This window comes from Colobus angolensis, unplaced genomic scaffold, assembly GCF_000951035.1.
Source record: "Colobus angolensis palliatus isolate OR3802 unplaced genomic scaffold, Cang.pa_1.0 Scaffold241, whole genome shotgun sequence".
In the NCBI taxonomy this organism is placed as follows: domain Eukaryota; kingdom Metazoa; phylum Chordata; class Mammalia; order Primates; family Cercopithecidae; genus Colobus; species Colobus angolensis.
This window is the reverse complement of record NW_012115611.1, coordinates 3623683-3637615: the sequence shown is the minus strand read 5'-3', so window position 1 is coordinate 3637615 and position 13933 is coordinate 3623683. Positions and strand designations below refer to the sequence as shown.

The 13933-nt window shown below is 40.2% G+C and overlaps 1 protein-coding gene across 2 annotated transcripts in view; it reads left to right on the top strand.

Moving 5' to 3' along the window:
* EYS (eyes shut homolog (Drosophila)) overlaps positions 1-13933 on the top strand; it is a 2062375-nt gene that overhangs the window by 1978264 nt on the left and 70178 nt on the right. For both annotated transcript variants that reach the window (XM_011945635.1, XM_011945634.1), the window contains exons 38-39: positions 3505-3671; positions 4514-4658. In XM_011945635.1, coding sequence (XP_011801025.1) covers positions 3505-3671; positions 4514-4658 — 312 coding nt within the window. The remainder of the gene's footprint in view (positions 1-3504; positions 3672-4513; positions 4659-13933) is intronic.

Here is a 13933-nt window from a genome sequence, read left to right as displayed (position 1 = left end):
ACAGTTCAAAGATAAAAGTATTAAGAATTTCAAGACAGTGACATAGAGCATTAAACCAAGCAACAGGGTGCTTTGGAACTTAAAGCCCCATGCAGTGGCACAAGTTCCATGCCCTGGCCCTCATACGGGTACAAATACCAATCTGGCATAAAAAAAAAAAAAAAAAAAAAAAAACACAGTTGGGGATCCTGTCCTGTTAATAAAATATTTCTAGGCTCTAGCTTCAAAGATTCTCATGCAAGTGGTATAAGACAGGTTCTAGAAAGTGTATTTTTGAAACATTCCCTAAATGATTGTAAAGAACTTCTCAGTTTGGAAACACTCTAGAGCAATTCCAAGTCACTTTCTAGGTACTGGCCGTGGCGGTAAACTACTTTTCTTCCTCTTATCTACTCCATCATTCACTACAAGAGTTGATACTCAGGGAAAGTCTAGAGTGGAAGGAGTAGCAGAGGAAAGGAAAGCAACCTGACGGACTCATGGCATGGGAATAGGATGCTATCATCTGCTTGATGAGTGATTAGTTCCCTGGCTCTCCTTATCCCCTCCTCTTGGTGCATCCCCAGTCCTTTGCCCTGTGACAGGTCTGTAGGCAGGAGCACCTGTAAACTAAATTCAGCCTTTTCCCCCCGACTGTTCCTTTCCTAGGGTCCTAACTCCATGACTGACCCTGCCACTGCACCTGTTCTTTAAGCCAGATTCTGCAGAACCACCCTCAACTCCTCTCTCTTCCTCAACTCTTCACCCAAATTGATCTGTCCTTTCAAATTTTCCTTCCAAATCACAAGCAAATTTCCTCCCCCTTTTTCTGTCCCCTCTGCCACTACTTTAATTTATTTAGGTGTTTAATGTATTTCAGTATCATTTCCTCTTCTGAATCACTTGAATGACATTCCAGTGAGCCTCCTTATCTATCTCTATATTTCTATCCTCAACATTACTAGGAGATTCTTCTAACATCCAGATCTAATATACTTCTCTTATTCAAAATCCTTTCATGATTCCTAAAAGTCTCTGGTAAAATACTTAAATAATTCATTGTAGCGTATTAGGCCCTTAAAGATATAGCCCTTTCTCCTTTTTCAGTTTCCTTTCCTGCCACAGGCAGTAAATCAAGTCAAGCCCACGTCCCAGCAGTTTTTCTTCTTCTTCATTTTTTTTTTTTTTTAGACGGTATCTCACTCCCTCACTCAAGCTGGAGTGCAGTGGCACTAACTCGGCCCACTGCAAGCTCCGCCTCGCGGGTTCATGCCATTTTCCTGCCTCGGCCTCCCGAGTAGCTGGGACTACAGGCATGTGCCACCACGCCCGGTTAATTTTGTTTTTGTATTTTTAGTAGAGACGGGGTTTCACCGTGTTAGCCAGGATGGTCTCAATCTCCTGACCTCATGATCTGCCCACCTCGGCCTCCCAAAGTGCTGGGATTACAGGCGTGAGCCACTGCGCCCGACCCCAGCAGTTCTTAAACATACCCTGTTCTTCTCTGTTCCTTCTGGGTTGCTGCAAAGTTCTCCCTTCTGATTTAAACAGCACTCTTCACTGTATCCTCTTTTTTCATCTAACAAGCTCTTGGTTGTCCTTTTCTGGGTGAGCTCAGAAACAAACTCAAAAATCACCTTTTTGCTTTCCTAACCCTCCTCCTCACCTTGTCTTAATGGCTGCCCCCATTTGTTTCTACTCTGCTCTTCATGGAACTTGAAACAAACCTCCTATCTCCTCCTCACCAGGCCATCAAGGACCTAAGGATAATAATGATGCTCCTGGCATGAAATGGGCTCTCAAGGAGAGCACAAGACAGAAAGGAAAGAAGGATATAGCTGAAATGAATATGCCCTCCCACTACCTTACAGTTCAACTGGCACAATACTGGCTCCATTGCAATAACCTGGACAATTTGAAAGACAATTCAGATCCCCTCCAGAAGCTCTCAGAAAAATTTCCATCCGCAACCCACAGAAAAATCTCATGTTTCCTCCTCCACCCTTCCCAATTTCTTCTATATCCCAACAGCTGCCTGAAAGACTGTCTCCAATCTCTAGTAATAGTTTTTCTCCTTTCTGCCTTTCTAACTGCCTTCCTGAATCTATGTTTTCTCCAGAAACATTGAGCTTTCCATTTTAAATACACAACCCAGCTAACCTGATGCAGCATTGCAGGTGGGAAGAAATCACCAGAATGACAGAAAGAAAGAGACTTGCCTTAAGTTCCCAATGTACTTGGTCAATGGTAGGCCACTTAATACAGTTGTTCTTAACCATGACTCTATATTAGACTCACCTAGAGAGTTTTCAACAGTAACCCTGCTCAGGGCCCATGGCAGAACCTTTAGAAAAGCAGAGGCAGCGTTCAAGTATCTCTAAATAATATTTCTGTCTTCCACTTTCCATTGCCTCAGGAAGCCCACCTCTCCACCCTATCTGGAAACCTACATCCCTTCAGATCTTTCTCTCCTTTACCCTGATCAAAGTAACAATAGAAGCCCAGTCAACAGACAAAGCATCATTCCTATAAATGCAGATGGAGGAGTCTGTGCATACTCATAATAAATTTTTTCTATGTCAAGGACTCAATTCAGCTTTTTCCCCCATGCTTAAACCTCTTACTTCTAGGGTGTTCTTATGTCCTTCCTCTAAGCAGAAGTCTTTGCCTCAGTTTCCTGACTGCTAGCCTCAGTATTGAATTCTTCTTTTGCCCCATCCACTAACATACCTTTCAGAAGCTCAGTGACATATTTGGGTCCCTGCTTCCTGTGAACAGATCTCTTGCTATATACTGACTGATCATATAGACTTCTTAATCCCACCAAGGATACTGCTAACATCTTCCCCTAAGTGATTAATGCTGGGTCTCTCCCAACCACTTCCCTTGTCTCATGGGTCTTTAAGAACTGTCTCCTGAGTGCTCTGGGTCCTGGAACTCACTGTATTGCATGAATGGCTCTGAACTAATGGAAGGAGAGAGAGAAGAGGGAACACAGAAACAACCCACCTTTAAATGGTCATGGGGCATGGTTAAGAGCTTTTGTAATAGAATAATGATAACATATTCTGAGCAATGATAGGAATAAATTGATCTTTATACTATTCTCAAATCATAGAAAGAACTTCAAAGCTGACGCTAGGTCATCTCAGCCTTTTGAATCTTGTTAGCTACCAGAGCAGCTCTACTCCATTGTGAAGTTCTCCTTATTGTAAAGTGCACACTGAATTTCAATCTGACAAAAGGAGATTTTCATCCCATTCAGCTTTTTAGGTGCTCATTGATCATTCCCCAGGTTGACCAGAACCCTCATGGCTTCAAAGACATGAATTCTTGGTGCTCTGTTTCTGGGGCTGGGAATAACAACAGCCAGTTGCACATATACCTAAATGCTGACAAGAGACTAAATGTGTATTATAACTTATCATTACTGATCTGTAATTCAGAACCAGTCAGTAAAATAAAGCTGACGGAACTCCTGAATTTCCTCTCAATGAGCTTTCCCCATGTGTCTTCTCATTCCAGGGTTGAATGGCGATGACTTCCTGGCTGTGGGCCTGCTCAATGGCAGTGTGGTTTATAGTTACAACCTGGGGTCTGGCATAGCAAGCATCAGGAGTGATCCCCTCAATCTGAGCCTTGGAGTCCACACTGTTCATCTGGGGAAGTTCTTCCAAGAGGGCTGGCTGAAGGTAAAGAGTCATTCCTTTGTCTCTTCCACAAAGTGAGCACTAGTATATTGTCGGATCTGTGCTAAGGTACAGAGGTGAATAGCCCATGATGCCTACATCCATGAAGTTCACAGACTATTGTCCCAACTAGGGAAATAGAGAGATGACTACAATTAAGTGGTGTGAGAACAGATAAGAGGGATTACTAACATAGATAAGAGTGAGAGAGAGGAGTCAGAAAGTGCTTCCCAGAGAAGTTATGCTTGAGCATAACTTCAAATAGGAGTTAGGAAAGAACACAATGGTCAGTATTAACTTAAGGAATGGTCACTATTAGCTTAAGGAATGCAAGTAGTTCAGCGTGGTTTTCAGGTCAGGAGATGGGGGAGCAAGAGAAGTGGTTAGCGACAGATAAGGTCTATATTATCAAAGGGCTTAGATGTGCTAAGAAGTTAGTATTTTTATCAAAAGAACTATGATGAGCTACTTAAAACAGGAAGGTGGGTACCATGTTGATTTCTAATTTTTGATAAATGACTCTGGTGGTTCTATGGAGAATGGATAGAAGAGGAGGAAGGCTAAATGGAGGGGAATCAGCAGGATGCCAGCACCTAATCTTTGAAGAACTTTGATTTTGATTGAAATGCAAAACCATGATTGCTATATTAATATATCCGTGGTAACAGACACCAGCAGAGAAGCAGAAAATTGAGTGGTATCATGTTTTATATTTCTTCAAAATCCCTGTCTTTGTAAATTTTTCATGCCAAGTTAATGGGAAATAACAAAAGAGTATCTTAACAGTTCACCCTGGGGAATTAATTCCTTTTTAAATAGGTTTTGATTTTTTTCTCCTTTTGAAGGTAGATGATCATAAAAATAAATCCATTATCGCCCCAGGAAGACTGGTTGGACTCAATGTCTTCAGTCAGTTTTATGTAGGTGGCTACAGTGAATATACTCCAGATCTCTTACCAAATGGAGCAGATTTTAAAAATGGTTTTCAAGGTAAGGAATGGACATTTTTTATACTATACCTACTTATTTCAAATGTTGAGGGAAAAAATATTTTAAAGAGTATACTTCTATTTTCCAAACCAGCTACACAGATTGCTTTCAGACTTGAACAAAGTTTGATTTTAATCAGAAACATTCATTTGCTATTTTTTTTTTAGACGGAATTTCGCTCTTATTGCCCAGGCTGGAGTTCAATGATGCAATCTTGGCTCACCATGACCTCCGCCTCCCGGGTTCAAGCGATTCTCCTGCCTCAGCCTCCCAGGCAGCTGGGATTACAGGCATGCACCATCATGCACAGCTAATTTTGTATTTTCAGAAGACGGGGTTTCTCATGTTGATCAGTCTGGTCTCAAACTCCCGACCTCAGGTGATCCACCTGCCTGGGCCTCCCAAAGTGCTGGGATTACAGGTGTGAGCCACTGCACCTGGCCTCATTTACTGTTTATTGACCACTTACTGCATATGTACTAGATGTTTGGATGTTTTAATGGACAAATCAAAGATTTCTGCACTTATTCTAGTTGGAGAGAGAAACACTAAATGTAATTAATTAATTATCTAGTTGTATAATGCGATAAGTTCAGTGGGAAAATGGAAATCGAGAGCATGATTTTAAGCAACCAGGATTATGGGTAATTGTTTATACAGGGTGCTTTTCAAAATAGGCTGAGCAGGGTAGACTTCAAAGAGTCACAGTAAAAATTGAAACTCCATCTAACTTTGGAGTTTAAAAGGCAAGAGACAGACAGCAGTTAACCCATCCATACCACCAAGGGGTAGCCCACAGAGGCCAGAGCAAGCCAAGGGGATTAAGGGGAACATTGTGTTTGGGTGAGTCACAGTCTGTCTTATTGCCACAGTCTGTCTTCCTGTGTTCAAATAGGAATACAGGCTTGGATCTTCCTTATAAAGCTGATTCATACTGTAATAGCATTCTAAAATAAAGACATGCTTTGAATTGTTATAATAATTTATTTGGTGAAAATAGACTTTTTGGTAGATCCTGGTCCCAGGGTATTTGGTCAAAGGTCTGTTCTTATGGTGTCCTCAGCCACTCAACCAGGTCCAGCCTACTCTCCATGAAAAGTAAAGGGTCAAAGATAAGGATCCCTGAGAGACAGGAGCTGTCATCAAGCACCATTTCAGGCATTTGAGTTATCCACCTACTTCATTGCATTCTTTTCCCAACCTTGACTGACTTCTGCCTAAACACAAATGCAGGAGGCCATGTACTTAAAACATATAAAAGCAACACAGCTAATCCAGCATAATACAAGGTCAGGTTCTAATAAAATTATTTTGTCAAGGCTCTAAAAGAAACTTTTTCTTTGAACTTGTAATCAGTGCTGATTCTCAGAAGGGTGTCTTAAAGAATAGTTTAGAGCATATTATTGCACTAACTGTAATAGAGAGTTCAATGATTTTTTCACAGCAGGAAACAGTATGAAAAGGATTGTAAAGGCATAACAAATCAATGAGTTTTTTGAAACATTATATTCAATGAAAGGGATGGGTAAAGCTATGAATGTGAAAGAAGTATATCTTCCACTAAATGAAGCAGAGACACTGGAGGGGGGTAATCAAAATCTGTTGTCTTTTATTAATAGACACAATCCTTATATAAGTACTTTGAAAGGGATAATTCTTCTGTATGAGAGGCTAGTATAGCATCAAAGATAAGAGTGTGGCTTCTAGAACCCAACTTGCAAGATACATGCCAAACCTCTGCCACGTATATGGTTCATGACCTGGCCAGTCACCTAACCTCCCCCTGCCTTATCTGTAAAATGGGATAATAACAGCACTTCTCTTGCTATGTAGTTCTGAGAGTGAGTTAATGGAGAGAGAACACAGATTAGTGCCTGGCTTAGAGCAAGTCCTATGTGTTAGCACTGATGATGGTGATAAGGTGAGAGAGGCACAGCTCCAGTCACGTGTTGCTCCCCTTTCTCTGCAACACAAACAGAGGTTAACAGCACAGACTCTGAAATCAGCTTGTCTTCAGATGCAGACACTGTCACCTATTAGCTACATAACTTTTAGCCTGTTATTTAGATTCTCTGCACCTCCATTTTCTCCTCTGCAAAATAGAAATACCTACTCCATAGAGTTTTTATGGATTGATCAAGTAAGTAAAATAATTGTGTTAAGTGCTTAGCCCAGAAACCAGCATTCAATAAGGACTAAATAAATGTTAACTCATTACTCTATCCTGCTATCATAGATTTCAATATTTTGCACATTTGTTGAAGTCTAATGCTTCCTGGTTTCTTTTGATGCTGTTTTCTCCATTCTATTAGGAATTTTTCTTCATATCTTAAGGATGAGAACAAAAAGAGGTTTTCATCAAGACCTGTCATTTTCTCCTTAAGTGTGCCAATGAGCCTGAGATAGCACACACATAGCTGGCCCTTTCTCTGACAGAAACACTAAGATTGCACACTCCTGGAAGTATGTCAACTGCCACAGTCCTTAGTGAGGATGGGAATCTTGGGCGAGTCTTCTTGGGAATTGCCACTTATGCCACAGTCTTATAGAAAATTCAGGACCTTGAGATCCCCTAATTTTATCATTCATCTCTTGGATCCTCTCTTAATGTCTGCCTTCCCTCCACTCTAAACTAGCATTTACTATTTATTATAAATCATGCCATATTGTTACCATTCTACCATGACAACCAAATTGCAACTGTACCATAAATCTATGGTTCCCAAAGCTGATCTCTACTGGTTCTGAAGAATAATATAACTTTTTAAAAATACAGATTTCTGAAGCCTACCCAAGAACTATTGAATTGAAATCTTTACAGTGGGTTCTAAAAATTTGCATTTTAATAAGCCTCCCAGATTTGGAAGCCGCCATATATTTTTTAAATTATCTCACTCTCTTTTTTTTTTTACTTTAAGTTCTAGGATACAAGTACAGAACGTGCAGGTTTGTTACATAGGTATACATGTGTCATGGTGGTTTGCTACACTCATCAACCTATCATCTAGGTTTTAAGCCCTGCATGTATTAAGTATTTGTCCTAAAGCTCTCCCTCCCCTTGTCCCCCACCCCTCGACAGGCCCCGGTGTGCGATGTTCCCCTCTCTGTGTCCATGTGTTCTCATTGTTCAGCTCCCACTTATGAGTGAGAACATGAGGTGTTTTATTTTCTGTTCCTGTGTTAGTTTGCTGAGAATGATGTGGAAGCCACCACATTAATTAATCTTAATGATGCAAAGCAAATGGAATTTTCTGAATTTCATAATTAGAGTAAAGATATCACATTTGTCCTTAGAATTACAATTAAATCATGCAATAAAATATTATCTGATCTAGGCTTTAACATTTTTATAAACTTTTTACTTTTTTTTTTTTTTTTAGACAGAGTCTCGCTCTGTCATCAAGGCTGGAGTACAGTGGTGCCATATCAGCTCACTGCAACCTCCATCTCCAGGGCTCAATCAATCCTCCCACCTTAGCCTCCCATGTAGCTGAGCCACCAAACCCAGCTAACATATCCTTACAAAGCTGATTTATCTTGTAGTAGAGTTATAAAATACATGCTTTAAATTGTTATAACAATTCATTTGGTGAAAATAGCTTTTCAGTAGATCCTAGTCTCAGGGTACTTGGTCAAAGGTCTGTTTTTATGGTGTTCTCAGCCATTCAACCAGGTCTGGCCTACTCTCCATGAACTTGAGAACTGCATCATCACACCCGGCTAATTTTTGCATTTTTAGTAGAGACAGGGTTTTTCCAGGTTGCCCAGGATGGTCTCGAAATCCTGGGCTCAAGCCATCCGCCTGCCTCGGCCTCCCAAAGTGCTGGAATTGCAGGCTTGAGCCACCGCACACAGCCGATTCCTATAAACTCTTGATAAATAACTCTAATCCAAAGTTCGTGATCTGAAATACAAATCCTTACTGATAATAAAGCCCATTTGTTTTTGTTCTAAAAAATGGCTTATAATGAACCATTATTTTTTCTATGACCTTTAATGCTCATAAAGATATTAACCACCTTAAATAATCTACATCTGCCAAATACACTGTGCCTTACTGTTTTATCTGCCCTAATAAGAGCAGTTCTCCTCTTCTCTGCTTTCCAAAGTTGCATCTGCGACAAAGCTGCAGAGTTCTCAGAGTGAGGCTCATGAATGGTGGTCTCAGACTGGGCACAGAATGAAGGAAGGAAGAAAAGAAGATACGGACTGATAACAGATCTCCAGCACCTGGAATGGTGCTTTCACACAGTACACGCTTGTGACATGTTGTTACCACCAGATCTTTCCCAAACTCTCTTACAGCTATGCATGACCATGTGCCTGAGTTCTGGCCAGTGAGATGTCAGCAGGTGTAATAGTTGCTACTTCCAGGCCTTACCTATGAAAATCTTCTGCATAGTCCTGTACTGTTTGCCAACCCACCTCGATGCCAACCCTAACCATCCTTTGGACTTTACATGAACAGGAAATAAGCTTCTAGTGTTACAGCAACTAGTGCTTATTGATATGAAGGTTATTAAATATTTACTACTCAACTGAATAGAGTGGACATGAGATAGATTCAGATTCATTAACAACCCTGTAAAGGAGAGTTATTCTCATCTAAAAATAGCCAACACTGTCAGTACTTTCAGTTTCTTGTGAGTTCAATTTTTTTCTCTCTCCTTTTTTTAACCATATGAGATTCTTCAAACAAGAGCCCATACGGGAAAATGTAGTTAGTTTACTGCTGTTAAAAAAAAAAAAAAAAAAGCTATTACTTATTTGGTACCTAATCAGTCTAATTTTCAATATACACATGGCTCATGGCTCCATATCACATACAGGATATATGTATTATGTACTGAATGTTTGTCTCACAGTACTACACCAAGCAGATTATATTTTATCTACTATATTAATAAAATAATATATATTCCACAAATGTCTTCCAGTTTAATCACTCTAATTGCTTAAAAAACATGATACGTTGACTGACATGAAGCATTTCTCTGTAAAATAAATGCATTTCGCTATTTGTATTGGCTAAATGTTTCTCTGAATATAGCATTGACACATTTTTAGCGAAAAACATATTTCAATAGTTCCTTATAACAAAAGCATTTTATTTACCCATATAAAAAAGAAACGGTTTAAAATGAACACTTCCAGACATTAAGTTATAGTAATTTAACAAAGTATTCTTGTGTATGATTATAAAAAAATTAAAAATCCAATATTAGCATCCAATAATTTTTGCTAAGAAGAAATCTGCAATTTTATGACATAGAAATAGAAGATACCTGAGACAGTGTGATAGAGGGTGGAATGGTAGCATGGAATCCAGGACCTACTAATTTATAGGCATTGTACAGATAGTTTATTTATATTATTTATTTCTCCTAACTCATGAAATAGCTACTTTTGTCCCTATTTTAATGGTAAAAAGATTAGCTTCAGTTAGACTTTGCATGATGTAGCCATTGTGTGGGAGAGATCATATCTGAACTCAGACTTACCTGACTCTGTCATCTACTTATACTTTTGCTTTCTGCAAAGTGCATTTCACTCTGTAAAAGGCATGGGAAGTCATGCTTTGTTAATTGAGCTAGTTGGTTATTCATTTGTAAAGCATCTAGCATTCATTCATTTCTTCAGTCAGTACAGTATTTTGGTCATGGCCTATGTGTGTGTGTAATAGTAAATGGCAGCACTTGGAGGAAAACAAAGATTAAGCCTGAGGAAAAATAATCACTGCTCTCTCATAAGGAGAAAATATTGATGCATGCAGAGAATGGTGCCTGTCAGTAAAAATGCCAGTGAAAACTAAGTTGGAAAGTACATTCTCTACCTTCCATTAACTGAACCCATTTTTTTTTTTCCACCATGAGAAATTACTTCATGCTTTTAGTTTCTGAAAACGTTTTGAGAGATCATTCCAAAATGGCAGAATAGGAATAGCTCCAGTCTACAGCTCCTAGTGTGAGTGATGCAGAATACGGGTGATTTCTGCATTTCCAACTGAGGTACCAGGTTCATCTCACTGGGACTTGTTGAACAGTGGTGTAGCCCACAGAGTGTGAGTCGAAGCAGGGCAGGGCATCGCCTCACCTGGGAAGTGCAAGGGGTCAGGGAATTACCTTTCCTAGCCAAGGGACACCGTGATAGATGGTACCTAGAAACTCGGGACACTTCTGCCCTAATACTGCGCTTTTCCAACGGTCTTAGCAAATGGCACACCAGGAGATTATATCCGGTGCCTGGCTCAGAGGGTCCCATGCCCACAGATCCTTGCTCATTGCTAGTACAGCAGTCTGAGATGGAACTGCAAGGCGGCAGCAAGGCTGGAGGAGGGGCGTCCGCTATTGCTAAGGCTTGACTACGTAAACAAAGCCCCCAGAAAGCTTGAACTGGGTGGAGCCCACTGCAGCTCAAGGAAGTCTGCCTGCCTCTGTAGACTCCACCTTTTGGGGCAGGGCATAGCTGAACAAAAGGCAGCAGAAACTTCTGCAGACTTAAACATCTCTATCTGACAGCTTTGAAGAGAGCAGTGGTTCTCCCAGCACGGAGTTTGAGATCTGAGAATAGACAGACTGCCTCCTCAAGTGGGTCCCTGACCACCGAGCAGCCTAACTGGGAGAGACCTCCCAGTAGAGGTGAACTGACACCTCACACAGTCAGGTGCCCCTCTGAGACAAAGCTTCCAGACGAAGGATTAGGCATCAACATTTACTGTTCTGCAATATTTGCTGTTCTGCAGTCTCCACTGGTGATACACAGGCAAATAGGGTCTGGAGTGGACCTCCAGCAAACTCCAACAGACCTGCAGCTGAGGGTCCTGTTAGAAGGAAAACAAACAGAAAGAAATAGCATCAACACCAACAAAAAGAACATCCATACCAAAACCCCATCTGTAGGTCACCATCATCAAAGACCAAAGGTAGATAAAACCACAAAGATAGGGAGAAACCAGAGCAGAAAAACTGAAAATTCTAAAAATCAGAGTGCCTCTTCTCCTCCAAAGGAGAGCAGCTCCTCGCCAGCAACGGAACAAAGCTCGACAGAGAATGATTTTGACAAGTTGACAGAAGTATGCTTCAGAAGCTCGGTAATAATAAACTTCTCCGAGCTAAAGAAGGATGTTCGAACTCATCACAAAGAAGCTAAAAACCTTGAAAAAAGATTAGACAAATGGCTAACTAGAATAAACAGCATAGAGAAGACCTTAAATGACTTGATGGAGCTGAAAACCATGGCACGAGAACTACGTGATGCATGCACAACCTTCAGTAGCTGATTTGATCAATTGGAAGAAAGGGTATCAGTGATTGAAGATCAAATGAATGAAATGAAGCAAGAAGAGAAGTTTAGACAAAAAAGACTAAAAAGAAATGAACAAAGCCTCCAAGAAATATGGGACTATGTGAAAAGACCAAATCTACATCTGTTTTGTGTACCTGAAAGTGACGGGGAGAATGGAACCAAGCTGGAAAACACTCTTCAGGATATTTTCCAGGAGAACTTCCCCAACATAGCAAGGCAGGCCAACATTCAAATTCAGGAAATACAGATATGCCACAAAGATACTCCTCGAGAAGAGCAACCCCAAAACACATAATTGTCAGATTCGCCAAGGTTGAAATGAAGGAAGAAATGTTAAGGGCAGTCAGAAAGGTTGGGTTACCCGCAAAGGGAAGCCCATTAGACTAACAGCAGATCTCTCAGCAGAAACTCTACAAGCCAGAAGATACTGGGGGCCAATATTCACCATTCTTAAAGGAAAGAATTTTCAACCCAGAATTTCATATCCAGCCAAACTAAGCTTCATAAGCAATGGAGAAATAAAATCCTTTACAGACAATCAAATGCTGAGAGATTTTGTCATCACCAGGCCTGCCCTACAAGAGCTCCTGAAGGAAGCACTAAACGTGGAAAGGAACAACCGGTACCAGTCACTGCAAAAATATGCCAAATTGTAAAGACCATCGATGCTATGAAGAAACTGCATCAATGAACAGGCAAAATAACCAGTTGACATCATAATGACAGGATCAAATTCACACATAACAATATTAACCTTAAATGTAAATGGGCTAAATGCCCCAATTAAAAGACACAGACTGGCAAATTGAATAGAGTCAAGACCCATCAGTGTGCTGTATTCAGGAGACCCATCTCATGTGCAGAGACACACATAGGCCCAAAATAAAGGGATGGAGGAAGATCTACCACACAAATGGAAAACAACAAAAAAGCAGAGGTTGTAATCCTAATCTCTGATAAAACAGACTTTAAACCAACAAATTAGTAAAGGGATCAATTCAACAAGAAGAGCTAACTATCTTAAATATATATGCACCCAATACAGGAGCAACCAGATTCATAAAGCAAGTCCTTAGAGACATACAAAGAGACTTAGACTCCCACACAATAACAATGGGAGACTTTAACACCCCACTGTCAACATTAGACAGATCAATGAGACAGAAGGTTAACAAGTATATCAAGGACTTGAACTCAGCTCTGCACCAAGTGGAACTAACAGACTTCTACAGAGCTCTCTATCCCAAATCAACAGAATGTACATTCTTCTTAGCACCACATCACCCTTATTCCAAAATTGACCACACAGTTGGAAGTAAAGCACTCCTCAGCAAATGTACAAGAACAGAAATTATAACAATCTGTCTCTCAGACCACAGTGAAATCAAATTAGAACTCAGGATTAAGAAACCCACTCAGAACTGCACAACTACATAGAAACTGAACAGCCTGCTCCTGAATGACTACTGGGTATGTAAAGAAATGAAGGCAAAAATAAAGATGCTCTTTGAAACCAATGAGAACAAAGACACAACATTCCAGAATCTCTCTGACACATTTAAAGCAGTGTGTAGAGGGACATTTATAGCACTAAATGCCCACAAGAGAAAGCAGGAAAGATCTAAAATAGACACCCTAACAACACAATTAAAAGAACTAGAGAAGCAAGAGCAAACACATTCAAACGCTAGCAAAAGAAATAACTAAGATCAGAGCAGAACTGAAAGAGATAGAGACACAAAAACTCCTTCAAAAAATCAATGAATCCAGGAGCTGGTTTTTTGAAAAGATCAACAAAATGGATAGACCACTAGCAAGCCTAATACAGAAGAAAAGAGAGAAGAATCAAATAGACACAATAAAAATTTTAAAGGGGATATCACCACGGAAATACAAACTACAATCAGAGAATACTATAAACACCTCTCCACAAATAAACTAGAAAATCTAGAAGAAATGGATAATTTCCT